The sequence below is a fragment of the Anomaloglossus baeobatrachus genome, chromosome 8 (genome assembly GCF_048569485.1).
Source record: "Anomaloglossus baeobatrachus isolate aAnoBae1 chromosome 8, aAnoBae1.hap1, whole genome shotgun sequence".
NCBI classification, from domain to species: domain Eukaryota; kingdom Metazoa; phylum Chordata; class Amphibia; order Anura; family Aromobatidae; genus Anomaloglossus; species Anomaloglossus baeobatrachus.
This window is the reverse complement of record NC_134360.1, coordinates 151,957,883-151,985,682: the sequence shown is the minus strand read 5'-3', so window position 1 is coordinate 151,985,682 and position 27,800 is coordinate 151,957,883. Positions and strand designations below refer to the sequence as shown.

The 27,800-nt window shown below is 47.0% G+C and overlaps 1 protein-coding gene across 1 annotated transcript in view; it reads right to left on the bottom strand.

Moving 5' to 3' along the window:
- The window catches only part of LOC142250053 (complement factor H-related protein 1-like), a 214,976-nt gene that overhangs the window by 131,640 nt on the left and 55,536 nt on the right, over window positions 1-27,800 (bottom strand). Inside the window, exon 4 of the mRNA XM_075322115.1 lies at window positions 20,786-20,923. Within this exon, the coding sequence (XP_075178230.1) occupies window positions 20,786-20,923 (138 nt within the window). The remainder of the gene's footprint in view (window positions 1-20,785; window positions 20,924-27,800) is intronic.

Below are 27,800 nucleotides of genomic sequence, written 5' to 3'. Positions count from 1 at the left end.
CTTTAAAAACACCTGTACAGTCCTTTCTCATGAGATCCAAAATTTGTAAATAGCAAACTCCAATGTAATGAGTGAAAAAGAAGTAAAACCATAAGATTCCAATCATCCTGGATACAACGTGACCGTCCTGGTTTTGGGATTCTGCATCGCTGTCTCAGTTGGTCCCCTGATTGTAGTGCACTGCAACCGCTTTCTCCCCACTCTGACATATTTCGCCATCACTGGTACACCACTATGCAATATGAGGATAGGATTGACCTGTGAGCTTAAACTTTGCAATGTGCATACAGATGGCATATAGCTAGTCTGATTACCCCAATCCTTCCTGCTGCATTCTTTTGCTTCTCTTGTGTCAGCTACATTGAGCCAATATGGGCTATTTAAAGGGGTGGTTCACTACTCAGCATAGTGGCCACATATTGATGCAAAGCTCATAAGGAAGGATTTTCTCAAATACCTTGTGTAGTCAATTGTGCCTCTGAGTGGCGCTATTGCAGTCCACTCATTCCCATCACACGACCCCCAGGCTCTGTGAACTCTGAAATACGGTGATGTCATGTCAACTTCCAGTTGACTCAACATCACCGAGGCTATCCCCAGTCTTCGTGAGTGACTTGGATGTGGGCGGAGTTTCACCACTCGTCACAGCCCAGCATCGCTTCTGCTAGTGGCACTCTGCAGCGAAGGAAACTCCGCCCACAGCCCAGGCACTCAGGAAGACTGAGGCCTCAGTGATGTCGGGTTAATTGGAAGTTGACGTCACCTCACTGGATCTCAGAGGTCACGGAGACAACTGGTCAGGCGATGGGGATAAGCAGATCACAATAGCGCTGCTCAGAGGCACAATTAGCTACACATGATATTTGAGAAAAGCCTTCTTTATGAACTTTACATCGATTTGTGGCCACTATGCTGATTAGTGAACCACCGCTTTAATAAAAAGAAGCATGGGCATTTCCAACGCTTTTGTTAGCACAGCGATCACGTAATGACTGAATGTATTCTTGACATAGCATAATTGGCTGTAGAAATTTTGTGGAAATACATGAAGTGAGCAGCTCATGGGAGAAAACAAAGTTGAAGCTGTTTTGTAGAGAGGAATTGGCTAAAACTCCTTCCAGCAGATGTACAGGACTAATTAACAATCACATTAAATGTTTAGATGCAGCAGTGGGCCACAAGGGTTCACAACACATTCTGAAATCAAATCCACCCACAGAAGAGGGATATTGGATCATTTCCCTCAAAAAGTATGACAAAGTATAATAGTATAATAGATTCCAATCATTTGTTTGCTTCCTTTATCTACTTTAGGGCTTTCATTAAAAGCCTAAATTTAATGTCACACTGTAAGTAAAATTTATCCAGAAATAAAAAAAGTTCTGAAAGGTAAAAAAAATCTGTAAAAAAAATGTAAAACCATACATTACAAAAAATGAAACACCCCACCTACCAAATATTTTTCTCAGACGCACATTATTTATAGATTAAATTGCAAACTAACTACAAATTACTGTGTATCCACATGAACCCAAGAACATGTAGAATTCACTTAATAGGTTATTTGAAAGGACAAAAATTGTTTTTCACATTATTTATTGAAGGTAAGGTAATAATGTATATGTCCTACAAAGCAGTGTCAAAAGATAATACTCTTCCCAACGTGTAGCAACGCAAAAAGATACAAAAAAAAATGGCCAGTCAATAAAAGTTTTTTCCACTTTCCGCTTGCTATAGACCGTAAGCGTAAAACAAAAAAAAAACAAAAAACTTTTTTTCCCCTGAGGAAGCCACTGGGTAAGTGGCGATACGCGTGGGGTCTGTGCATGCCGTCCAAACCCCATTCTGTCATCATTACTCTCCCCCCTTTACCCTCCCTCCCCAGGCAGGCCTGCCATTTTCATTTATAGTGCATATCAGTTTATCTCTCCTTCCATCTCCAGCTGATTAGCAGTTAGCATACTGTTTGGTACAGGTCTAGATCCTTCACAAAACCTTAGAAACTGTTGGTTTCTCAAAAGATTTTTTCTTTTTTTATCTAAACTAGCAGACTATAATTAGTAGTGAAATTTATATTTAACCCTTTACTGTAGTGTGTGATCGATCAGTACTTTTTGATTACTCAGTCATGAGAATTGGTATCTAACTTTATATTGTTAGGGTACCTTCACACTTAGCGATGCAGCAGCGATCCGACCAGCGATCTGACCTGGTCAGGATCGCTGCTGCATCGCTACATGGTCGCTGGTGAGCTGTCAAACAGGCAGATCTCACCAGCGACCAGTGAACAGCCCCCAGCCAGCAGCGACGTGCAAGCGACGCTGCGCTTGCACGGAGCCGCCGTCTGGAAGCTGCGGAGACTGGTAACTAAGGTAAACATCGGGTATGGTTACCCGATGTTTACATTAGTTACCAGCGCACACCGCTTAACTGTGTGTGCAGGGAGCAGGGAGCCGCGCACACTGAGCGCTGGCTCCTTGCTCTCCTAGCTACAGTACACATCGGGTTAATTAACCCGATGTGTAATGCAGCTACATGTGCAGAGAGCAGGGAGCCGCGCACACTGCTTAGCGCTGGCTCCTTGCTCTCCTAGCTGCTGTACACATCGGGTTAATTAACCCGATGTGTACAGCACCTACATGTGCAGAGAGCCGGAGCCGGCAGCACAGGCAGCGTGAGAGCTGCAGAGGCTGGTAACTAAGGTAAATATCGGGTAACCACCTTGGTTACCCGATGTTTATCTTGGTTACAAGCTTACCTCAGCTGTCAGACGCCGGCTCCTGCTCCCTGCTCGCTTCATTTGTCGCTCTCTCGCTGTCACACACAATGATCTGTGTGTCACAGCGGGAGAGCGCCTTTGAAGAAAACGAACCAGGGCTGTGTGTAACGAGCAGCGATCTCACAGCAGGGGCCAGATCGCTGCTCAGTGTCACACACAGCGAGATCGCTAATGAGGTCACTGCTGCGTCACAAAAAGCGTGACTCAGCAGCGATCTCGGCAGTGAGCTCGCTGTGTGTGAAGCACCCCTTACAGGTGACCATGTGACATTGTGGTCCTTCTATCTAATACACTATTTGAGTCGCCCCCTGTCTCAATATACAGTGGTGGTACTCATACTTATCTATTTACTACTAAGGTACCTATATTCCCACTCTAATGGGTAGCTGATACTAGGTCTATATACAATAACATCTATTACTGAGTAGGCAACAGATACTAGGGGGTTGTGTGTATGTACCATTTGGGCTTATTCGCATAAATCTATAATACACATTGTCTAGTAGTTAAAAAAAACTACCTTTATAATGATGTGAGTTATTGATAAAAGGCACTTATTTTTGTCTTATATACCACACTTGTATTCTGTTGGGGGACGGTGTGTTTTGGGGACATAAACCGTGATTGTTTTTTTAGTGTTTTTAATGTCGATTTGTTGTGTGTCTTGATTGCTCTCTGAGCCAGACAAATGTGTGTTCTTGATATGTCATCACAATAAAGTTTTTTTGTATTTTTCTATATAATGACTCATTGGTGATCCCTGTTGAGTATAGTTCTTTTTTTTCTTTTTGTTTCATGTGGTTATATGTATACTGGGAGATCCCAATGGGTGGTGCCCTTTGTTCAACTTAATTCAGACCATAAGCGTACTAATATTAACAATAAAGATTCTAATCTGCTTTCCTTCTGTTGCTTTTGCCCTACACCCTCTCCTAAGGCTCCTGGTGATTGTTTACAGGCTATAGTGGTGACATCACTATAATGTATTGGACTGTAGCCAACCACTGGAATTATGCCATCTACACTGGCCCCACGGCAAAACCCAGTAATTGTGGTCCAATCACATACACTGTAGTCATAACGCCACCAGATCTGCTGACATCTGCACAGTACCTGTCATCAGGAGAGTCATTTCTGTTTCCTTATATATCCTTCAACCAAGAAGATTGATTCATATGATAAGTATGTATAGCAAATGTTGGACCAGTTAAAAAAATGAATACGTCACCATGAATTAAGTACATGTCAGGACCAGATAAATATGTTATTTAACCCCTTACCGCCAAAAGCCTGTTTTCATCTTCTTGATCATGAAAAATGTATTAATTCTTACCAATGTCACTTTATATGGTAATAACTGTGAAATGCTTCATTATAAACCGGTGAGTCTGAGATTATTTTTTGTGATTCATTGTGTTGATTTACGAACAAATTAGAAAGTTGATGAAAGATTCTTAATTTTCGAAATGTCAATTTGTATGCCCTTAAAGCAGATAGTCACACATTAAATAGTTAATAATTAACACTATACACATGCCTATTTTACATAAGCAGAATTTTTTTAACAAATTATTTGTTTGAAATGTAGAAAGATTAAAGGTTAAGTAGCACTTTTAAATTTTCCAGTTAAATTTACAAAACATATTTTATTAGGGACTAGAGATGAGCAAACTTCCCGCGGTTCAGTTCCCGAACCGAACCGAACAAGGAGTACCTACACAAACCTTTATCGATCCGAACTTTGAACCTTTATCAAACCTTTTCGAACCCCATTGAATTCAATGGAAGGCCAAATGTGAGGCATAGAAAACACCTTTGTGGGGGGTCAAAAAGCTTCCAAAACAGCAAAAATATATTTTTACAGTGTAGCACCACTGTTTTGGCACAACTATTAGCTTCCTAGGCTATTGACAGAAGAAACATAGACGTGGATGAGAGACAGGTGTAGGGATAGTGCTCCCATACCCCTGGCAGTACAGGCACAAGACAACTCGGAGACGCATCTAGTAGTTTCAACATTCAAAATCCTTCATTCAGACAGCAGTATAATAGCATCAATTGCCCCCCTCCCCATAGGGCATTAAAAGAGCTGGGATGTACAGTCCGTGCAAAACACAGGCTGTGGTCCAGCATTTGAATTTGCAAAATGAAGACATGCCTGATTAGCAGATATAAACCTGTTCCTCCCAGAAGCCTGGCACTACCCACAAGACAAAACTTTGAGACACATTTTGGAGTCTTTACATTCAAAATCCTTTCAGGCACAAAGCAGTATAATAGCAGTAAATTACCCTCCTCCACATAGGGCATTAAAAGTGCTGGGATGTACAGCCCATGCAACACACAGGCTGTGGGCCAGCATTTGAATTTTAAAAATGAAGACAGACCTGAGTGGTAGGTGTAGGCCTGTTCCTCCCAGAAGCCTGGCACTACCCACAAGACATAACATTGAGATCCATGTTGGAATCTTGACATTCAAAATCCTTTCAGGCAGGCCTATACCCTGAACTGAATGCAAGGTAGAGAAAGCCAAGTAACAAAAATAAACCATGGATAATCTGCTATGTGTGGACCAAGCAAAGCCAAATGATAGTGAATGTCACAGTCCACTGGGCTTGTTTGAGATATTCAAGGTGGAGATCCCTCTGGATACAGCATCTTATCCAGATCCTGACATACAGATAGTATCAGTATCTCTGTACACATGGGAATCCAAATAATCTATGGTGACTGCTAATTTTCAAAATGTCAATGTGTCCACCATTAAGAAAAGCACCTTATTGCAGAGAATGCGCTGGGTGGTGAATACAGGCTACGATGTGAAAATATAGCGGATGATGATTATTGTGTGCCTCCCTGTCAAAACCAGGGTGTCACAGAGGTCTGCGTCCATCTTTTTGGTGCAGATCTCACTCTCCCTTGAGGAGTTTCCAACACAGTTACACACAACACCAGTGGGTGGAGCAGAGGGGTCTGAAGTGTCTGGGAGGGAACTATATAGGGAGTTTGCAGTGAGCAGTCTGCAGGAGGTGTGGAGTCTGGAAGGAGCTCCGGTGTGGAGCTTGGGGAGAGGGGCAGTGAGGGCCAGAGGAATAGGCCAGCCGCTTGCGTGGAATCTGAGGTGGACCGGGGCAGGGTAGTGGCCCGCCGGCCCGCCAGTGACGACTGTCGGGACCCGGTCCAGACCCGTGCATGGAGCAGACACAGACATCAGGCAGGAGAAAAGCACCTGTATTACACACCTTGGTGAGGGGGCCCGTCCAAACAGCATTCGAGGGCACCAGTTACCAACAACTTGGTTAATTCCTGGACTCGTGTCAGTTATTGCCTTATATCGTGAGCACTCCTGCACCACCTGCTCTGCACCCGTCACTCCCAATCCATTACACCAGGGTCCCAGGACATCAACAACCTACCCGTGGAGGGAAAATCGCCATCTTGCTGCCCACCACCACCCCCGGGATCCTCTGATCGGCAGCGGTGGTGCTCCATTACCTCACCGCACACCACGGGTGGCGTCACGGATCATAAACTTACATATTACCCTTTACATAATCTCCTTTTGTTGTGGAGCCTGGGATCACAGACTGGGTCACACCACCGTGGTACCTCTAGAAGCGACTCCTTGGTCTGGTTCTGAGTACCCCTAACCTATCCCTGGGCGACACAATTTCATTCTGTTGGGATCCTGAAATGTAGATTCCAAGGAGGTGGAGATATTGGATGAGTTACAGCAACCTTCTACCCAGACAGCATTGGATCTTCAGATATTGGTACAGGATGTATCCAATGATGATAATGTCCTGATTTGCATAGAAACACAATTTATAGACCTGAAAGTCAAAAATATGTTTCCTGCAAGCTGGTGATTCCATACCCTGGCAATACAGACAAAAGCCAACTTGGAGACCCTACTTGAAGTCTCTGCAAATCCAAAAATTAAGGTCAGGCAACAGGAAAAGTGGCAACAATTGGCACACACTACAAATAGCCCAACAAAGTAACGTGGCAGCATAAGACTGGCCCAGTAACAAGGCTTAAACCATCATTTCTACCTTCACCAGAGACAGAAAGATAAAAGACAGGCGTAGGGCTGGTGCTCCCATAACCATGGCACTACAGAAAAAAGCCATCACAGACAGCAAGATGACGCACTACCTACAAGACTCAACTTGGAGACCCATCTTAGAGTCTCAACATTTAAATACCTTTTAGGCAGACAGTAGTACAGTAGCATCAATTGCCCCCCTCCCCATAGGGTGTTAAAACAGCAGGGCGGTATTGTCTATGCAACACACTGGATGTTGCCTGGCATTTAGAGTTTATAAACCATGAGATACATGACAGACGTGTTAGCCTCTTCCTCACAGAAGCCTAGCAGTACACTATTGCCCAGTCTGCACAGTCTGTTACTGGGGTGGCAAAGTCATTGGACATTCACGACTTGATCATCTTTATGAACGTTAGGTGGTCTATGCTTTAAGTGGACAGCCGGATGCGCTTTTCTGTCAAGATACTGCCAGCAGCGCTGAAGATGTGTTCTGAGAGAACGCTGGATGCCGGGCAGGCCAAAACTTCCAAGGTGTGACTGGCAAGCTCAGGCCACTCTTCCATTTTTGAAGACTAAAATGCAAAAGGGTCCTATTTCCCCCTTATGGCATCGATGTTCAGCTCTAGATACTCCTACACCAGCCTCTCTAGTTGTTCACAATGTGTCAGACTTCTACTCTGTTCCACTGGTGCATACAATGGTGTAAAAAATGTATGCCATAAATCACAGAAATTGCTTCTCCCACTTGAACTGCTGCTGCTGCTAATGTTGCTCATTTGACGACTCAACAACCCCTTGGTTGTAATTCTAGAACTGTGATGCACGCTGTGTGCCTCACTGCTGTCTTGTGGAAAACTACTGTTAGGCTATGTGCCCACGTAGCATATTTTCATGCAGTTACGCTGCGTTCTGCGTCCACAACACAATCTATGAAGATTGTGCCTAATCCATGCCCACGTGGCGTATTAGAACGCAGCGCTTCGGCTGCTGTCGAAGCGCTGCGTTCTAAAAATGAACATGTCCCTTCTTTCATGCGCTTTGGATGCAGGTGTCGCGGGCGGCGGGGCGCTGCGCTCGCTAACGCTCGGGTCCGGCACTGCTGCTGCTGCTCGGTGGCTCGAGCGGTGGGCCGGATCCGGGGACTCGAGCGGCGCTCCTCGCCCGTGAGTGAAAAGGGGATGGTTTGTTTGGGGATTTAGTCCGTGACGCCACCCACGGGTTATGGTGAAGATGGGCACCACCGCTGCTGGTGACGGGGATCTCGGGAGCGATGGTAGGGAACAGCTGGGATGTTGTTCCGTGGGTAGGGGTTGGTGGTCCCGGGGCCCGGCAGTGTGACGGGGAGGCAGGGTTGGTGAGGTGCAGGGTTGCAGGGACAGCGCGGCGCAGTGCCGGATGGCACTGGTGTACTCACTCAGCAACAGATGCACCAAGGCTCCGGTAAACCAAACGGCTGGATGGACGGGTCCCGCAGCCGGCTGCAGTGTCTCTCCCCGGACAGGTGATGGTGGCTGTCTTTCCCTGCACCTTTGTGTACTGTGTTGACTCCGATGGCTTCCCAATGGTAGTCCGCTCCCCGGCGTATAGGTGCCGGAGGAGCCCGTTTTGCCCGCAGGCGCTGGCCCTTGGATCTCTAGCCTGTGGCGGTGGCTGTATATCCTCACGGTGCGGACGGTTGCCTTCTGACGGAACTTGGGTAGTTAGGAAACCCCTGGGGTTCCTGTCACACTCGGATTTGACTATTGTCGGCGGCTCCAAGCCTGGTTGGGGTCCGATGGCCCTGCCTGTGTGCTTAGCTTCACTCCGCTCCCTGGTTTGGTACCGGTGGGCCACCGCCCAGCCCCGGTCCTTACGGCTTTGCAGAGTTCCACCAACTCCTGCAGACGGCCACCACCGTCTGCTAACCTTGCTGTCAGTGCCTGGGCTCCTACCCAGGCACACGCAGTTCGTGACCTCTCACTTTCACTTCCTCTTCCTAAACTGAACTACTGCCTTTCCCGCCCCAAGGCCTGTGAACTCCTCGGTGGGTGGGGCCAACCGCCTGGCTCCACCCCACCTGGTGTGGACATCAGACCCTGAAGGGAGGCAACAAGGGTTTTTGTCTGACTAATGTAACTGTCTGGGGTGTGGGGGTGTGTGTGTTGGTATGTCTGTGACTACCTGGCTAGTCCAGGGCGTCACACAGGTCCCGCTCTGTCTATGGGAGAGGCTGCATCCAGAGCGCATGAAATCAGCTTGTTTCTGCAGCGATTTGAAGCGCATGTGTGCTGTTCAAATTGCTGAAGAAATTTCTGCAGGGACAGAACGCAACGTGGGCACATAGCCTTAAGATGGTCTACAAGCTTGTTTCGATACTCCAGCATCCACATGTCCCTTTCCAGGGGTGGAAGCATCTTGCTAAATTGACTCTTGTACTGTTGATCTAACAGAGTGGCAACCCAGTAATCTGTACTATTTCTAATAGTAACTATAAGTTCATCACGTTGTAAAGCAAGAAGGCGCTCATTTGTCGTATGCTTCCATGCGGTCCATGTCCATGTTTTATTGGTGGCGGGGTAATGCTCAAATTTACCTTCTCCGTCCTCTCCCACCAACCACAGACAAAAGAGACGGAATCAATGTCTTTTTCGTTTCCGGAGTTGTCTATGCTCGTCATCTCTTCCTCTACCATTTGTTCCTCTGGCTCCTGCACCTTCACTACCATTTTGTCTGTTACCATGAGGCCACCACAATCGATGGACTCTACCCTCCTGTGACACCCGCCTGTGCGACGACTGTCTGGACCTTACAGGAAATGGTGCGCCTTACTCATTTTCCTCTGCTTCTTCATCTTCCTCTGTGACCCCCAACTCCTCCTGCAGACTATTGAAAGTGTACTCCAACATATAGATGAGTGGAATAATGATGCTGATGATGGCATCGTTAGTGCTAACCATCTTCATAGCCATTTTAAAACTGTGCAGGGGGGGGCAGAGGTCCTTTATTTGTGTCCACTTTGCATTCGTGATTTGCCCCACATCCGTACAGTTTGTCCAAGTTTATGCATCATGGCATAGTGCACCAGGGCTTGCCACTGCTGCCAAAGTCGCTGCAATATGTGCAGAATGGAATTCTAACGTGTCGGCACATCGCATATCAACCGGTTAACCGTAGGCTGAAAGTCCTTTGTAGCATTGCAAGTCGATTAGCCATGGGATGTGAATGGCAGAGGTGAGTACACACTGACCATGCCTTGTGCAGCAGCACATCCAGCCCGGGATAGGGGGCTAGAAATTACTGTACAATCAGGTTCAGTACGTGAGCTATGCAAGGCACATGTGCGATGTCACCCAGGCATAGGGCCACTAAACGGTTTGCACCATCGTCGCATATGGCATTCCCTGGTTCTAGGCTATGTGGAGACAGCCATTGATCAAACTCGGCCCGGATAGCGGTCCACAACTCTGCAGCTCTGTGAGTGCGTTCTCCGATGCAGATTAATTTCAGCACTGCCTAATTGTGTTGAGCTGTATGGAGGGGAGAGGGATTCTCTCTGCACTCTCTGAATGCATGTTACATTAAGGGAGAGGTTGAGGGAGCAGGTGGAGGCCCTAGCGGAGGTTGAGGAAGCAGAAGAGGAAGCGGTAGATCCGGAAGTTTGTCCCAAAAGCTTTGGGGGTTTCAACACTTAGAAGCAGCCCCTTCCCCACCTGCCCCCACAGCCAACAGAATAACCCAGTGCCCAGTCAGCAAGATGTAACGTATCAGGCCATGCTTGCTCTTCTAGGTGTCAGGGATTAAATGCACCCTGAGAGACAGGGTTTTTCAAGGAAAAGGTAATCTGGGCTGCAACATGATGGTGTAGTGCAGGCACAGCTTTATTAGAGACATAATGGTGACTGGGCAACTGGTACTGGGGGTCTGCCACGGCCATCTGGTTTCGGAAACCCTCTGTATCCATCAAACGGAAAAGCAGCATTTCCGTGGCCAACAGATTTGATATAATGAAGTTCAAGCTCTTCACTTTTACATATATGGGAGGAAATGGTCTTTTACATGACCAAAATTGTATGACCGAGGGCTAGCTGCTGTGCTGAGAGAGGGTGGGAGTCGTTAAACTTGTCAAAAAGTTGGATATTGACTAAAAGGGCCACTTAATATGGTGGTAATGGTGGTCTCCTAAAAAGAGCCACCCCTTGGCTGGGTCCTTCCCGGAGGGATATCTGGCTGGTTTCTGTGTTGAGACTCCTAACAGAGGCTCCACAGACTTTTTTGATTTGCATATTTCCCAGGGGGCAATGTACCTAGGATTTCACTGTCTTGAGCGCCCTCGCTGGCTGCCGGCAGTGTTTTCTCTGGCTGGTCTCCCCAAGATCAGTGATTGTTTTGTCTTGAGAGAGGGTGGTCTAAGGTGTACACGACAGAGCGGTGGACTGGGAGGAAGATGTAATGGGAGATGTAATGCTGAGTAGAGAAACATGGTGTGCTCAGTGTCTCTCATGGATCAAAAACACTAGGCACCGTCACTTCCATAACACCCGACAAGCCCTCACATACCCCTACTGTAGCGGGTACAGAAGAGGAAGTTCTGCGGTCAGAGATCTGTGTTATAATAGTTTCGCCGTTCAGGAGGAGGAAGAAGTGTGGCGCCACAGGATCTGGTTGCCACAACAGTGTTGCCCCTCCAAAGGGTTAATACTGAGCCTGGAGGTAATTGGGGAAGTCTATTGGCCAGTAAGTACCAACAATCAACACCGTTTCTCCCTCAGGCCAGCAGAGGGAGCTCTAAACCTGGAGTTCCAGGGAGCACTCCCTTAAGCCTGACCTGACGGAGGAGTTAGGTAGTCAGTCTAGGGAAGTTCAAGGAGAGAGGAGCTGAGTAGTGCTGTCCTGCGAGCGGGGGCCTGGAGCTCAGATAGCTCAGCCCAGAAAAGCAGGATTTGCAGAGAGGCACGTAGAGAAGATTCTAAATTAGACATCGGAGTCTGTGGTTGCCAGGGTGTTAGATCCCCCAGTAACTGAATCCGAAGGGCAGGAGGACTGTAGGTCTCCTGGCCCCCCAAACAACCCGAAGGTACAGCTGCATCACCAGGGCCCGGTGTGGACTCCAGGAGAGAAGCATCAGAGAGGGCCTGCGCAGCCTATCCTATGAGAAAGGGACGTACCACAAGTCCCAGCAGCAAGAGGGCCATTGCTAAACCCCCAGAGTGCAGGGTCCTGTAGAAGCAAAGGAAGAACAGGGAGTAGGCCTCAATACTCGTCTGGCCAAGGAGATCACCCCAGTTACTTCCAGGCCGACCGGATCCCCTTCACCACCTGTGACGGTCTCCCAGGACTGAACTGTTCCAAACTAAAAGAAAATAAGGTAAAGAGACTGTTGTTTGTGTCGGTTCTTTACACTACCTGATTAGCCCTGCACCATTTCCAAAGTCCCATAGACTTTCATAAACACAAACGGTTGCCCCGGGGTACCGCTCCACCTGTGAGGAGCAGAACCATCCCAGCTGCTAATCCATCAGCCCCGGAGGTCCCATCCAGCAGCGGCGGCTCTATAGCCGCAATCCACAGGTGGCATCACGAATAATTCTACAAACTTCAATTATAATTACCACCCCCACAACTGCCATATTAGTTGACCCCGCCAGGGTCACGGAGTCGGGCCCCGCCACCACTGCCTACCCCTGGACTAGTCCGGCCCGGCACCGGGTGTCCCATAGCCCTGGGGTGGGCGAGTCAGAAGCAGCAGATGATGTTGATTTGGCGGTGGTTGGGTAGGCCCATTAGTCTGCATTTTAGCGCAGTGAGATTTCCACAGTAATGCATGTTGGAATTAATAAACAGGAGAAACTGAGTAATTAGTGTATCTAAATATATATTAAAGATTATTCACAACACAAAGTGGTGGTGATCATATAAAAATGACAACTGTGATTTAAAAATGCATGAATGGAACAATACACCAGTATCCATGGTCAAAAAGTTTAAATGCTCCTTTAGAACATCAAATGTAGTGGGCAACCAAATACTGTTTATATAATGGTAATATCCCTTTAAATTACATGTGTCCTGGGCCGTAAAGGGACAGAAAAATACATAAACACCTTTGTGGTATCCTGAATAGTGGGCAACAACTTGCATTTGTACGGGATACAAAAACAATACAATTACTACTAAAAATATTATCCATTCATGTTGCCAACGACCGATGGCAAAACACACACATATAGCGAGAGTATCCCTTGAAATTCTGTATGTTTTTAAAACTCATAAGGACATTTAAATAAGGATGATGTGGGTACTAAAAAGCAGAATTGGAACATGATGGTGTATCCTATTACAGCTGCCTCATACATACCAAATTTAAAGTGTCCAGAGTAGCTACTATCCCTCCCTGAAGAAGCCATTTGGATTGAGAATCATTCTTCTCTGGCAAATCACATGTCGGGGGTTAGGGACTATTTCTCCATGGGGACAGCCAGCCTTCTCTGGACTGACCTGCAGCACACTTTGCACTGGGCACTTTAAATTTGGTATGTGTAAGGCAGCTTTAAGGGATATTCTCGCTATATATGTGTTTTGCCATCGTTCGTTGGCTTCTGAAAGTCACTTCAAATGTGGTCCCTAAAAATTTTTTTTTTACAAATTTAGTTGAACAAATGAGATATTGCTGGTGAACCTTGAACCCTTGTAACTTCCTAACAAAACAAAAAAAAATTGTTTCAAAAATTGCGCTTACGTAAAGAAGAGATGTGTGAAATGTTATTTAGTAAGTATTTTGTGTGACATAACACTCGGATTAAGGGCATTAAGATTCAAAGTTTAAAAATTGCAAAATTTTCAACACTTTTGCTAAATTTCCGATATTTTCGCAAATAAAAACAAAAAATATCAGTCTAAATTTACCACTCTCCATAAAGTACAATATGTCATGAAAAAAACTATCTCAGAATTACTGGGATTCGTAGAAGTATTCCAGAGTTATAACTAGAGATGAGCCACCCCCTGGAGTTCGAGTTCGGTTCGGTTCGTCGAACGGTGCCCCATTCGACGAGCCGTTGATCGAACTCTCGAACTCCATAGGAAACAATTGGAGGCAATCACAAACACATAAAAACACCTGGAAAACACCCTCAAAGTTGTCCAAAAGGTGACAAACAACTCCCAAGACAACACAAACAGATGGGAAAGTGACAAGGACAAATACTCAAGCAAAAACTAAACAGCTGGACGAGGAAAAAGAGGAGGAGACACAGATATAGGCATGGCATGCCCTTCTAAAATCATGTAAAACACAGCAATGGAACTCCAAGCAGACTCTCCCTTTTTTCTAAAAATTGGGCCTCACAGACACCACTTCAGTGGCAGCACTTGTGCCCCAGTTGCAAATTGAACAGGTACATTTGCATCAAGCACATTCAAAAATACGCAAGCCTTAACTGTCCCCAGGATGACACCGGGGTGGGTAGCAAAGTCTTTGCTGAACCATGACTTGTTAATCTTGGCTCCTTTTTAAAAACACCGCAAGGGTTACTCCAAGCAGAGTCTCCCTTTTTTCCAAAAATTGGGCCACACAGACACCCCTTCAGTGGCAGCACTTGTGCCCCAGTTGCACACTTCACAGGTAGATTTGCATCACCTTTTTCTTCCTTTTTTTCTCCTTTCCCTCTTTTCTCTTTTATTCACATTAATTATAACAGAGAAATTTATTTCCACCCACTCCTACCCAGAATAGCCGAACACTTTTAAAAAAACATAATTAATTTGATTACTATCAGTAAGAATAACATCGCCTGAGCTTCTTTGATTTTTTGAGGAGCACTAGAGACGGGTCTTATGACACTTAACATATTGTTTACCATCCAGTCATGATGGATATATGTGTATGTATATATATATTCTTTGTTCGCTGAGATCAGTTCTATAGCCGCAAATATCAATCCTTTGAGCTAAATTTAACTCTGTGAGAAGGAAATTGGGTGTCAATTTAGCGAGCTTCGGAGTCTTATGTTTATATATATATATATCTATATCAACCCTTACAATATATGGTTAATCTTTAACCCTCATTTACCGGATTTTAATCGCAGCTCTAAACATGGGAAGTTAATTAACATCCAAACATCCACCTGTCCCCCCTTCCCCTCCTCTGTTTTTTCCAGAGTTATTAGCATACCCTCCCCCCTCCCCCCCTCCCCACCTAAATGCTTAGTCTATTTCAGTAGCTCTTTTGGCTTCATGAAGCACTTATGATTAAGGACTTGTTTTGTTTTTATATTATTAGTCCGAAACGCGTTAAGCCTTCATGATCTGTACTGACATCATCTGAATGAATTTTTTGGTCTTCACGATGTGTTTTTTAAATATGTCCAAATAAAGACTTGAATATTTTAACTTAAGGAGGATTTGTGCCGGATCGCCCTCTCTTTTTTCTTCCCACGTTCCGAGATTTGCATCAAGCACATTCCAAATACACAAGCATTTACTCTCCCCAGGATGACACAGGGGCAGTAAAGTCCTTGCAGATCCATGACTTGTTCATTTTGATGAACGTTAGTCTGTCCACATTGTCACTGGACAGACGCGTGCGCTTATCTGTCAGCACACACCCAGCAGCACTGAAGACACGTTCAGAGACAACGCTGGCAGCTGGACAGGACAAGATCTCCAAGGCGTAAGTGGTGAGCTCAGGCCATTTTTCAAGATTTGAAGCCCAAAATGAGCAAGGCTCCAGTTGCAAAGTCATGGCATCGATGTTCATTTGGAGATACTCCTGTATCATCCTCTCCAGCCGTTGACTATGTGTCAGTCTCTGGTGGTCTTGCAAAGGATGGTCTAAAAAAATTCTGAAACGATTCAATAAAATTGCTGTTACCAGCACCAGATACGGTGCTGCTGGTACGGTTAGACTGTTGATGACGAGACCGTCCCATGTTTGTCAAGTTACAACTGGGAGATTCACTCCGTGCACCACTGGGGTTTGGTGGAAAAGCCGAGCTAAGATTGCATAACAGCTTCTGCTGATACTCCTGCATACGTGCAACCCTTTCTATGGCTGGAATTATTTCACAAAATTTGGACTTGTACCGGGGATCTAATAGTGTGGCAACCCATTAGTCATCATCACTTCTAATTTTGACAATCCGAGGGTCATGTTGTAGGTAGTGCAGCAAGAAGGCGCTCATGTGTCTTGCGCCTCCATGTGGACCAAGTCCTTGCTGTGTTTGTGGCATAGAGGTGCTAACCGTTCTTTCTTCCTCTGACATCTCCCCCCAACCTCTTTCAACTGAAATGTGACCAAGGTCTCCCTCATCTGCTGAGTCTTACATGTCCATGGACAGTTCGTCCTCCATTTCTTCATGTCCTGCACCTTCCTCAACATTTTGCCTGCTACCATGCGCCCTTGTTAATCCCTCTCCCCCACCGTCCCATGCCAGCCGCCTTGGTGATGATGAACGTCTGGACCTTGGTGATGTTGTTATCCCTTGCGCATATGAATCCTCATGTACTTCCTCCCCTTCCTGTAGAACCAACCCCTGATTCCGAATAGTGTTTAGCGTGTGCTCCAGCATGAAAATGACTGGAATTGTCATGCTGATAATGGCATTGTCAGCGCTAAACATATTCATCGCCATGTCGAAACTGTGCTGTAGGGTGCATAGGTCCTTGATCTGAGACCACTCCATCAGAGTGATCTGCCCCACCTCTGCATCTCGTTGGCTCAGGCTATACGTCATGACGTATTGCACCAGTGCTCGGCGGTGCTGCGACAGTCGCTGTAACATGTGGACAGTCGAATTCCAGTGTGTCGGCACATCGCATTTCAGGCAATGAACCGGCAGGCCGAAAGACTTCTGGAGCAATGCAAGTTGCTCAGCTACGGCGGTTGAATGGCGGAAGTGAGCAGACAGTTTTCGTGCCCTGTTCAGAAACCCATCTAGGCGGGGATAGTGTGTTAAAAATTGCTGGACAACAAGGTTCAACACATGAGCCATACAAGACACGTGTGTCACCTTGCCCAGGCGAAGGGCCGCACCCAGGTTTGCAGCATTGTCGCACACGGCCTTACCTGGCTGCAGGTTGAGTGGAAACAACCATTTATGAAACTCGGAGAGCAGAGCTGCCCACAACTCAGCCGCTGTGTGACTCTTATTTCCAAGACATTTCAAGCTAAAGACCTCCTGATGCCGTTGCGCTCTGCTGCCAGCATAGTAAGGAGGTGTGCGTGATTCCTTGTGCGCAGTTACAATGCTGGTGGCCTGACCAGGCAGGCTTGGGGTGGAGGTGGAAGACCTAGACGAGGTTGAAGAGGCAGTAGCCTTGGAGGAACTTATACATACAGAGGATTGACGCACAAGTCGTGGGGACGGCAAGACTTGTTCAGCAGACCTTTCTCCATCTATCACCATAGTTACCCAGTGCCCAGTCAGCGACATGTAGCGCCCCTGTCTATGCTTACTGGTCCAAGTATCGGTGGTGAAATGCACCCGTTCACACACAGAGTTTCTCAAGGAAGCAGTGATGTTGTGTGCGACATGCTGGTGTAGTGCAGGCACACCTTTCTTGGAGAAGTAGTGGTAACTGGGCATCTGGTACTGGGGCACTGCGACGGACATAAGGTCTCTAAAATCCTGTGTCTCCACCAGGTGGAAAGGCAGCATTCTGGTAGCCAAGAGCTTACAGAGGGATAAAGTCTACCTTTTAGCTTTGTCATGGGTCGGAGGAAATGGCCTTTTTTTTGTCCACATCTGAGGGACAGAGATCTGGCTACTGTGTGTAGACGGTGGTGAGTAGGGTGTCCCTGGAAAAATGAAGGTTTGTGAGGAAAGTGCAGGCGGAGACATGATGTTGCCTTCATCCAACGTTGGTGCTATCGATGTCTGAGAGAGCTGTACACACGCACTTGTTTCCCCTTCCAAACCAACTGACGACCTAACAAGCAAACTGCCTTTTGCGGTTACAGTGGTGGAAGGTGTGCGTGAAAAACCAGGTGTGACAGCTGTCCCCCCAGTAATAGAAGATGAAGAGCGCGCGGATGCACTGGAAGGGGCAGGCAGTGGTTGGGCCGCTACGCTAGGCCGCATTGCAGCACAGTGAGCTTCCCACTGGGAATTATCCTTGATATTCATGTGACGATTCATGGAAGAAGTTGTCAAACTGGTGAGCTTTTTGCCTCTACTTTTAGATTCACGACAAATTTTACAGATCACATGATTTGGGAGATCCTTTTCAAGGTCAAAAAAAGACCAGACTAGGCAAGGCTTAGAGGACATGCGACCTGCAGAGCCACCCCGACTTGTGTTCAGAGGCAGAGTGGTGGCTGACGATGCAGTTGTAGATGTGCTACCAGTACTCTGACTCTGTCCAGGAAGGCGCAAGGTTAATTCGTCGTCAGTTGCATCCTCCTCCAGTGCCTCTGTTGACCTCCTCAAGTGCCTGACTGTGGGTTGACAGTAAGTGGGATCTAGAACTTCATCATTAAGCGTTGTGTTTGCACTTCCCTCGCCCTCAGACCTAGCCTCTTCCTGCACTGACCGAATATTTAAGTTGTCATCCCAATCTGGTATCTGCGTCTCATTGTCATCAGTATGTTCCTCATTGTCTCCACCAACAGGTGTTACAGTTTGGGAATGAGGGTCAACATTATTCTCAGAAAGTTGGTCATCACGGCCTGAATCTGAGTCACAAAGGTTCTGGACATCACTGCAGACCATTTCCTGGTTTGTACTCACTGTAGCTTGGGAGCAGACCTCTGATTCCCAGGCTATAGTGTGACTGAACAGCTCTGAAGACTCAGCCAGCTCTGGTACACCATACTGTGCAGGGCGGGTGGAGACTTGAGGGCTGGGAGAAAGCAATTGTGATTGGGATGACAACTCAGAGGGCTGTTTTTTTATGTGGTAGTTGAGGTGGAGGAGAGGGCACTTGTTGGAGCACTTGAGATCCATTCAAGCATGTTCTTTTTTTGCGCATCGTCTACCTTTCTTACAGTTTTTCGGGTCCATAAAAAAGTGAGCACGGAGCATCGGATTGTCCACGGAAAGTAGTAGACATCTTACTTTTGCTGGAAGATGGATTATCTTCAGCAGATGTTAATGTAGCTTTGACACCTTCCCCACGGACACAAACTTTTTTTCCTTTTCCAACACGCCTGTTCCCCTTTCCAACAGCATCTGTCCTTTTGCCACTCATTTTGTTAGCGACAAGATTAGTCAATTACAATGTGATGGCAAAAATTGAGAGGTGGTGTAGATTTCAGAGGTGGTGTAACTTTATTGACAGCTGAAGAACCAACACTGACTATCCCTGACAATGCAACTATGGCCCTAAAACTGGCAGCACTTTTTGCTATAAAAATAGCGTAGCAAAATGTGCATGAGGGTAGAATGCAGAGGTGGTGGGACTTGCTTGGCACAAGTGGGACACACAATTAGTATAGCAGACACTTTTTTTGATGCCACTTATGTCCAGCACTGTTTGCTTTAAAAATAGCGTAAAAAAAATGTGCATGAGGGTTTAATGCAGAGGTGGTGGAAAATGCTTTGCACCGGTGGGACACAAAATTAGTATAGCAGCCTCTGCTTGGATGCCACTTATATTCAGCACTGTTTGCTATAAAAATAGCATAGCAAAATGTGCATTAGGGTTTAATGCAGATGTGCTGGTAAATGCTTGGCACCGGTGGGACACAAAATTAGTATAGCAGCCACCTTTTTGGATGACACTTATGTCCAGCACTGTTTGCTATAAAAATATCTTGGCAAAAGTGGGCAGGTGGGTACAGTGGCCAGGTTCTCTGGGTCAGTGGACAGGAAAGGAAGCCTCACTTTCTATCCCTCCTAATGGTGAAATGCAGCAAGGAATTCCCTGAGCTTAGGTACACAGACGCTGTTATCTGAAGCTGTATACAGCGTTTCCATGGACCTGACTGTCCCCTATGGCTCTGAGCCTGAGAAAATTAGCCCTGAAAAGGGCTGAAATAAACTTCTGTCCCTAATCTGTAGAGTGCTGTGTGTGTAGCGTAGACAGCGGAGCGGCGCCAGGAGCTGCGTGAGCGGTGACTGTCACCTACACGCAGAAAGCAGAAAATGGCGCCGTGAGAGAAAATGCCCGTATTTATAATGCAAGGACATGTGACATGGACAGCCTATGACACATGCCCTTGCTTGTCTGGCAAAAAAGACCACTTAGCTGTGTGTGTGTCTGGGATTGGCTGACATGCTGGCCCGCCCCACTGCACGCGCACTTAGGGGAAAAAAAAAAAATGGTTATCGCCATGATCCCAGCAGCACTGATCTACACACGCCGCCCCCACACACTATACGCTGAAATTAGATAATAGTGTGAATCACAGAGTGACTCACACTATTACAGTGAAAAGCCAGCTAGTAACTAGCTAGGCTTTTTGCTGATCGAACCGTTCTCGAACGTAACTCGAGCTATCGAGCTTTTAGCATAAAGCTTGTGTTCGTGTTCGATCTCGAGCACCCCCAAAATCACTCGAACATGAAATTGGCGAACCTCGAACATCGCTCAACTCTAGTTATAACTTGTCAAAATGGCTCTGGTCAGGAGGGTGAACACCAGGATTAGGGGGAAAGGGGTCAAAGCCTTGTTACCTCTAATTAATGGAGCAGCCAGAGGTAAATAGTATATTAATGTGTCGACGACTCCTAGGCCATTGTTGAGTCCTTGTCTCCCGGGCTAAAATTGCCAGTTTGTATATATACAGTATAAAGCCATAGATTGAGACACTGACATAATGAGAAATGAAACAGGAAGTCAATTCCATCGATTATTGAAACAATACAAACTATATGGAGAATATGGCATTGAAAATATGGGGAAGTCAAAGTCAGTCATCATTATTCTAAAGTAAGAGTCAAAAAAGCAGACAATTAGCCAGAACTCTATAACTAATTTCAGGGCATATTTTTTAACATCACTAATGCACTTCCTTTTCAGAATCATAGACTTACCTTCACAAATAATTGATGGACCCCAGCCATAATTAAAACACTGCACAAGATTGTATTTCGGCTTTTGCCCACGAGGACATGTGTAGCTAATAACATCCTTATCTTTGTATACGGAAGACCCATATTCACAGGTAATAGCTGTAAAAAATAAACAGATAAATTGCTTATTATTTATTGTAATTATTGATATTACATCCAAAGAGGTGCCATAGAAATGACCCAGTGATCAAATGACCATTTCTGTGTGTTAACAGCTTTTATCACTCAGTCCTGTGGATGTAAAGAAAGATAGATGTTTCCTAGATGACCACTCAATACTACAGAAATTATCTTATGGAATGGTTCTGTTAAAGAACCATTCTAATGTTCTTCTAATGTTCTAATGTAATTCTACTGTTCATCAGGTGATCAATGAGGTTGTTTTTAGAAAGCTTTCACTGTACAGAGAGAGATAGCTTGATTCATGAATTAATATTAGAGATGCCTGAATCACTGTTAATCAACTTTGAGTCAAATTTGCTGCAAATACCATTTTGAAAGTCCCAGTGAATTTGAATAACTTGCGTAGATCCTCCCCAAAAAAGTATGCCTGCAGCAAATTCACACATTGATGAAAAGAGAACATGGTGTGGGTGCACGGACTTCTTATAACACCTTGCAACTTATGCCATCACGTGATCTAGCACATCTAATCATGAGTAACTATAAAAGATGTGGGCAGGGTAATTAATGGCCATTTTAAGGTTTCCCAGCCTAGGGATAGGATGTCAGGACTCACAGTTCATGATTACATATACGTGTTGCGGGCGAGGGCGCAGGCTATGGCCAGGGGGGAGCTACTCGAGACGCTCAGATATGAGATCGTGGCTGTGGCTCGAGTGGCAGCCGGATCCGGGGCTCGTGCAGCGGCCCGCCGCCCACAACTGTATAAAAGGGGTTATTTACAGGGGAGAGTTTGTCAGTGACGCCACCCGTGGGTTGCGGTGATGATTGGTGACACCGCCGCTGCCTTGTTATGGGCCACCCGGGGCTGATGGAGCGGGGCAACAGGATAGTATCCACTCCATGGGTAGGGGAGGTTTTGTCCCAGGGCCCAGGTGTAGGTAGAGTGCAGGGACGCAGTCTGCAGGGCTGGACTGGATGACACCGGTGTACTCACAGTTTTCAAATAAGTCACACAAAGTCCAAGTAGTAAACCAAGTGCTGGATACTGGTAGCCTCTGGAAGGGTGTGCTCGGGTCCCGCACACCGGTGAACAGAACAGGGGCCCTTCCTCCTGCACTCTAGTTTTGTGTCTCGTGTGTTGACTAGTCCGCATGGAACGGGAAGAGTCCACTCCTGGTGTCTTTGCTGTGGGAGCTGTTGCCCGCGAGATCTGACCCTTGGGATTTTTGCAGGCACTTGCAGACGCCCTATCCCCCGCGTTGGACTTTCATCTCGTTCTATCTGGGCTACTTGTGGGACAAGATCTGGAACCTTGTCCCCTGCTGGCTAATTGACAAGGTGCTTGCAGCTGTCCTCGCCCTGGACGCCCAGGTACCCTGACTGTTCACGGCCTCCGGACCGGATTTCCAGTGTTGGCACCAGCGGGATACAACCCTGCCCTGGTCCACTTAAGGTCTCCCGTGACCGGAACTCCGTTGTCTGTAGCCCTGCTCTGCCGTCTGCCACCTAGTCAGCTCAGGTAGTCCGGTAGTCCGGGAGCTACTATCCTCGACTACCACTTCACTCCTCTCACTTCCTCTGTCTACTCAGTTCTGTGTCTCAGCTCTCACTGACGTGTTCCCTCCCCTGACACCTCAGGACCCCTAGATGGGCGTCACCATCTGCCTGGCCCCCTCCACTGGTGTGTCCCTATTGTCCTGGGGGGTGACTAGGCTTTGTGGCTGGTGTTTGTACCTGTGTGTGGGATTGTGTTGCTAGGCTAAGGAGGAGAGAGTCCTTCATCTGAAAGATGGATGCAGTCTCCTGTGACAACCTGATTTTGTCAGGGCGTCACATAAGGATAGAAAAGTCCACAATACCGGGTTTGCTTGAAAATAAAATTTACCCAAAAAACAAGCACAAGCATAATTTTACAGGATTTTTGGAGTATGCTGGAAATATAAGCCCTACTCCAAAAACAATCCCTAGGAACAGTCAAGATTGTCCTATGGGGGTCCTGGTGAATTGCTTAGGCCCCCACTATTTTAGGGGTTTCAGCATTTCCATTCTGAAGTTAAAACCTGTTAAGAACCTTGGGTGACATTATGGTCATGTAACCATGGATGTCACCAAAGGTTCTTTGGCTGCACGAGTCTAGAGGAATTGAAGAGGGGACAGGCTGGCATGCATATCTAGCATTAGGTGGAATGTAGGGCAAATTGGGTAATTTTTCAGGGTCCACACTTTCTTAGGGATTCCCAGTATTGCTATTCTAAAGGTTAAGACTGCTTAGGGACCTTTGGAGACATCAAAGTCATGTGGCCATGATGTCACCAAAGTCCTTTAAATGCAGGAGTCTACAGTAACCGAAAAGAGACTGCTTGCTATGTACAGTATGTGCAGTGTGTGTATATTTACGTTTGTATGTGCAGAGTGTGAGAACGTGATTATATTTGATCTAGAAATAGGCCCGATGCTATCGCATCGGGAGTGCGGTGAGATGAACATCTGTCTATGCTTAGTGGTGCTGACAGGAGCAGTGGTGAGTGGGGCTGGGTCATACAGATTTGGTGGAGGCTGTATGCATACAGATATGGAGATGGGGGCTGTGGGCATACAGTTCTGCTAAGGGGGGCTGCTGGCATACAGATCTGGGGAAGGGGGCTGGAGGCATACAGATCTGGTGGGGGGGCTGGAGGCACACCATTCTCATGAAGGGGGCTGGAGGCATACATATCTGGTGAGGGGGTCTGGAAGCATACAGATCTGGTGAGGGGGTCTGGAGGCATACAATTCTTGTGAGGGGGGCTGGGGGCATACATATCTGGTGAGGGGGGCTGGGGGCATACAGATCTGGTGAAGGGGGGCTGGAGGCATACAGATCTGGTGAAGGGTGGGCTGGGGTATACATATCTGGCGGGGGGCTGGAGACAAAGATCAGGGGGGGGCTGGAGGCATACAGTTCTGGTGAGGGGGGCTGGAGGCATAAAAATCTGGTGAGGGGGGCTGGGGGCATACATATCTGGTGAGGAAGGCTGGGGGCATACGGATCTAGTGGGAGGGCTAGGGGCATACAGATCTGGTGGGGGGCTTGGGCATACAGATCTGGTGAGGGGGCTGGGGGCATACAGATCTGGTGAGGGGGGCTGAAGGCATACAGATCTGGTGGGGGGGGCAGGAGGCATACAGATCTAGTGGGCAGCGATATGGGTATACAAAACTGGTGGGGGGGCTGGGGGCATACAGATCTGGTGGGAGGCTAAGGGCATACAGATCTGGTGGGGTGGCTGGAGGCATACAGATCTGGTGGGGGGGTGCTGGAGGTATACAGATCTGGTGAGGGGGCTGGGCGAATACAGATCTGATGAGGTGGGCTGGGAGCAAACAGATCTGGTGAGGGTGGGCTGGGGGAATACAGATCTGGTGAGGGGGGGCTGGGAGCATACAAACCTGGTGGGGGGGCTAAAGGCATACAGATCTGGTGGGGGGCTGGAGGCATACAGATCTGGTGAGGGGGGCTGGTGGCATGCAGATCTGGTGGGGGGGAGCTGGGGGCATACAGATCTGGTGGGGGGGCTGGTGGCATACAGATCTTTTCGGGGGGCTGGGGGCATACAGATCTGGTGGGGGGGCTGGGGGCATACAGATCTGGTGGGGGGGCTGGGGGCATACAGATCTGGTGAGGGGGGCTGGGCGAATACAGATCTGATGAGGGGGACTGGGGGCAAACAGATCTGGTGAGGGTGGGCTGGGGGAATACAGATCTGGTGAGGGGGGGGCTGGGAGCATACAAACCTGGCGGGGGGGCTAAAGGCATACAGATCTGGTGGAGGGCTGGGGGCATACAGATCTGGTGGAGGGGCTGGGGGCATACAGATCTGGTGGGGGGCAAACAGTTCTGGTGAGGGGGGCTGGAGGCATACAGATCTGGTGAGGGGGCGGAGGCATACTGATCTGGTGGGCGGGGCTAGGGGTATACAGAACTGGTGGAGGGTCTGGGGGCATACAGATCTGGTGGGGGGGCCTGGAGCATACAAATCTGATGAGGGGGGCTAGGGGCATACAGATGTGGTGGGGGGCGACTGGGGGTATACAGATCTGGTGGGGGGGGCTGATGTCACCTGCAATTATGAGCGCATTGTTTATTAATGTGTTACTTCTGGTTTCCTTCTGTCCCCTATTATGCCATGTCTCACCTGTCCTCCTTGCCCACAGTGCCTCCAGCTGCAGCACACAGACTGTGGGAGAGCGACGAGCAAAAAATGAAGCAGGACATTCAGCAACGAGCGGCGACCTCACAGAAAGGGCCAGCTCATTGCTGGATGTCACACACAGCGACAGCGACAGGACGTCGCTGACACGTCACAGAAAATGGTGACGTAGCAGCGATGTCGTTGTCGCCATCACTGTGTGTGACACCACCTTTAAAGGGGACACACCTGATGATATTGTGAAGGGGAAACAATCTACATCCTAGCAAATAGGTCATAAGAAGAAGATATCCCCTGACATACATCTCTTTACTGCTTGTCTCAGGAAGCCTGGTGGTCATTGAACATACCCCCTGAGACACTAGGGGGTATACATACACCAGAACCAAGCACCTAACTTAAACAGACAAGCAGGTACTGGGTATAAGATGAATGTAATAAATTAATCTCTCTGGTACCAGGGAGAACCCCAGTGTCAACCTACAGACGAACAGGATAAAACATGGTAAAGTTCGGTCAAATATCTGCATCAACAGAGGTATACCATGCATCCAAGCCCCACAAAAAAGAGATGGACAAATTCGTTAACAAGCAACAGAAAAATAAACAACAACAAGAGCAGAGCAAAGGAGGGCAACGTACACCTGACCACAATTCAGATGTCTCTGACACAGAAGCGGAAATGTTTGATAGCCCAGACAAACTAATTTCCACCGCATTTATTACCAGAACACTCAAAACAGCCTTAGCACCTCTGGCAAAAGATCTATCTGACATTAAAAGAGACATTCACCAACTTGCCCACAAAGTGGAGGACCTGGAGCAGTCACAGACTGCCATCATATCCCATGCCCAAGAACTGGAAGCCAACCCTCAGATACATGATGACCACATCTACAAATTATATGCCGCAATGGAGGACCTGGAAAACCAGAATAGACACAACAATCTCCGGATACGGGGTCTTCCGGAAACGGTAATCACATAGGACATCTCTAAAACACTAACTACCCTCTTCTCAAACTATTTGGATGCTGAAGAAAAATACCAGTAAGTCATAGAGAGGGCACACAGAGAACTACGCCCAAAACCCAATCCCAATGATCCTCCCAGAGATGTTATCTGATGAATTCTAGATTCGCTTTAAGGTCAAAATCTTCCATAAAGCCAGATCAAACCCTAACATCCAACATGAAAGATCTAACATTGTAATCTTCCAAGACATAGCCCCTCTACATTGGCCAAGAGGCGCATCCTTAAACCTCTCACGGACAAACTGAGGAAACAACAATTCCAAATCCGTTGGCTGTTCCCCTTCAGTATTTTGGTCTTGGCTAAGGGAAAGAAGTTCACTGCAAGATCTCCCAAGGACTTCTCTAACCTTTGCGTGGAACTGGACATCCCGCCAGGATCAATGCCAGATCTGAATCTCCTCCAACCTTCTCTACATCTTCCACTACTCCCCACACAGCATCCATGGGAAACCGTGGAATATCCAAAAAGTCAACACCCCAGACGAAGACCTACCAGGCCGCCTCTGCCTGAAACCAGACACGACGCTGTTTGTAGGCGCTTGCTCCATCTGAATAAAGACTGCATATGTGATGAGTATCTGACAAATTTGAATATTTGACCGTTGTCTCTTGTTCTCTCCCTCTTATCATCCTAAAGATTTAAAATGTTTTTCTTTTAGGTTAAACTTTTGCATATATTGTTATATTTAATTATAGGGTTCTCCCTGGCAGACCAAAATTGTCTGCTTATTTGACTGAACCACAAAAAATCCCCTATGGTTACGGTCCACAAGGACAAGACTGCTATACACACCATTCTCCTATCCTTCTATGTCCCTCCTTCCCCCCTCAATACCCCCCTCTCTTATTAATCTCTCTTTTGCCTTTCTCTGTGTATCACCTTCACATTGGCTCGGGATCCTAGGTGGGAGTGGGTTGAGCTAGGCATTCACACAGTTTAACTATGGCTAAACAACACAACCTGCTGACACTCACCTCTTACAATGTAAGAGGCCTTAACTCTCCCGTCAAGCGCTCACAAATTCTAGTCCACCTTAAAAAAGAAAAGATAGACATACTTCTGCTACAAGAAACCCTCTTAATGCTAGAGAAATCACTTAACTTTAATAAAGCATTTTACAACACATGGTTCCACTCATACTCAACTACGAAAAAAGCCAGGGGAGTAGCCATTGCCTTCTCAAAACACACACCCTTTCAATTGCTGGATACCTTTTCGGACAACATGGGCCGATTTGTATTCATCAAAGGGAAAATAGTACATACACTAGTAACAATAGAAAATATCTACGCCCCGAACACTAAGCAGGATGTCTGGATATCGAAGGTTTTTATGGAAGCTAAACATTTTATTGAGGGTACGCTCATCCTGGGAGGTGATATAAATATGGCCCTCAATCCAGAATTTGATTCCTCCACAAACTGATCCTCTATTCCTAAAAAAGGCGCTGATGCGTATACATAAATCCTTGTATTCGGCCCAACTGGTTGATGCCTGGAGACACCTCCACCCAACAGAAAGAGATTATTCTCATTACGCACCTGCACAAAATTCATATGGCCGAATCAATTGACTACATATTTTTTCCTTTCTCAGCTCTTTCCATGATTCAATATGCCAAACTT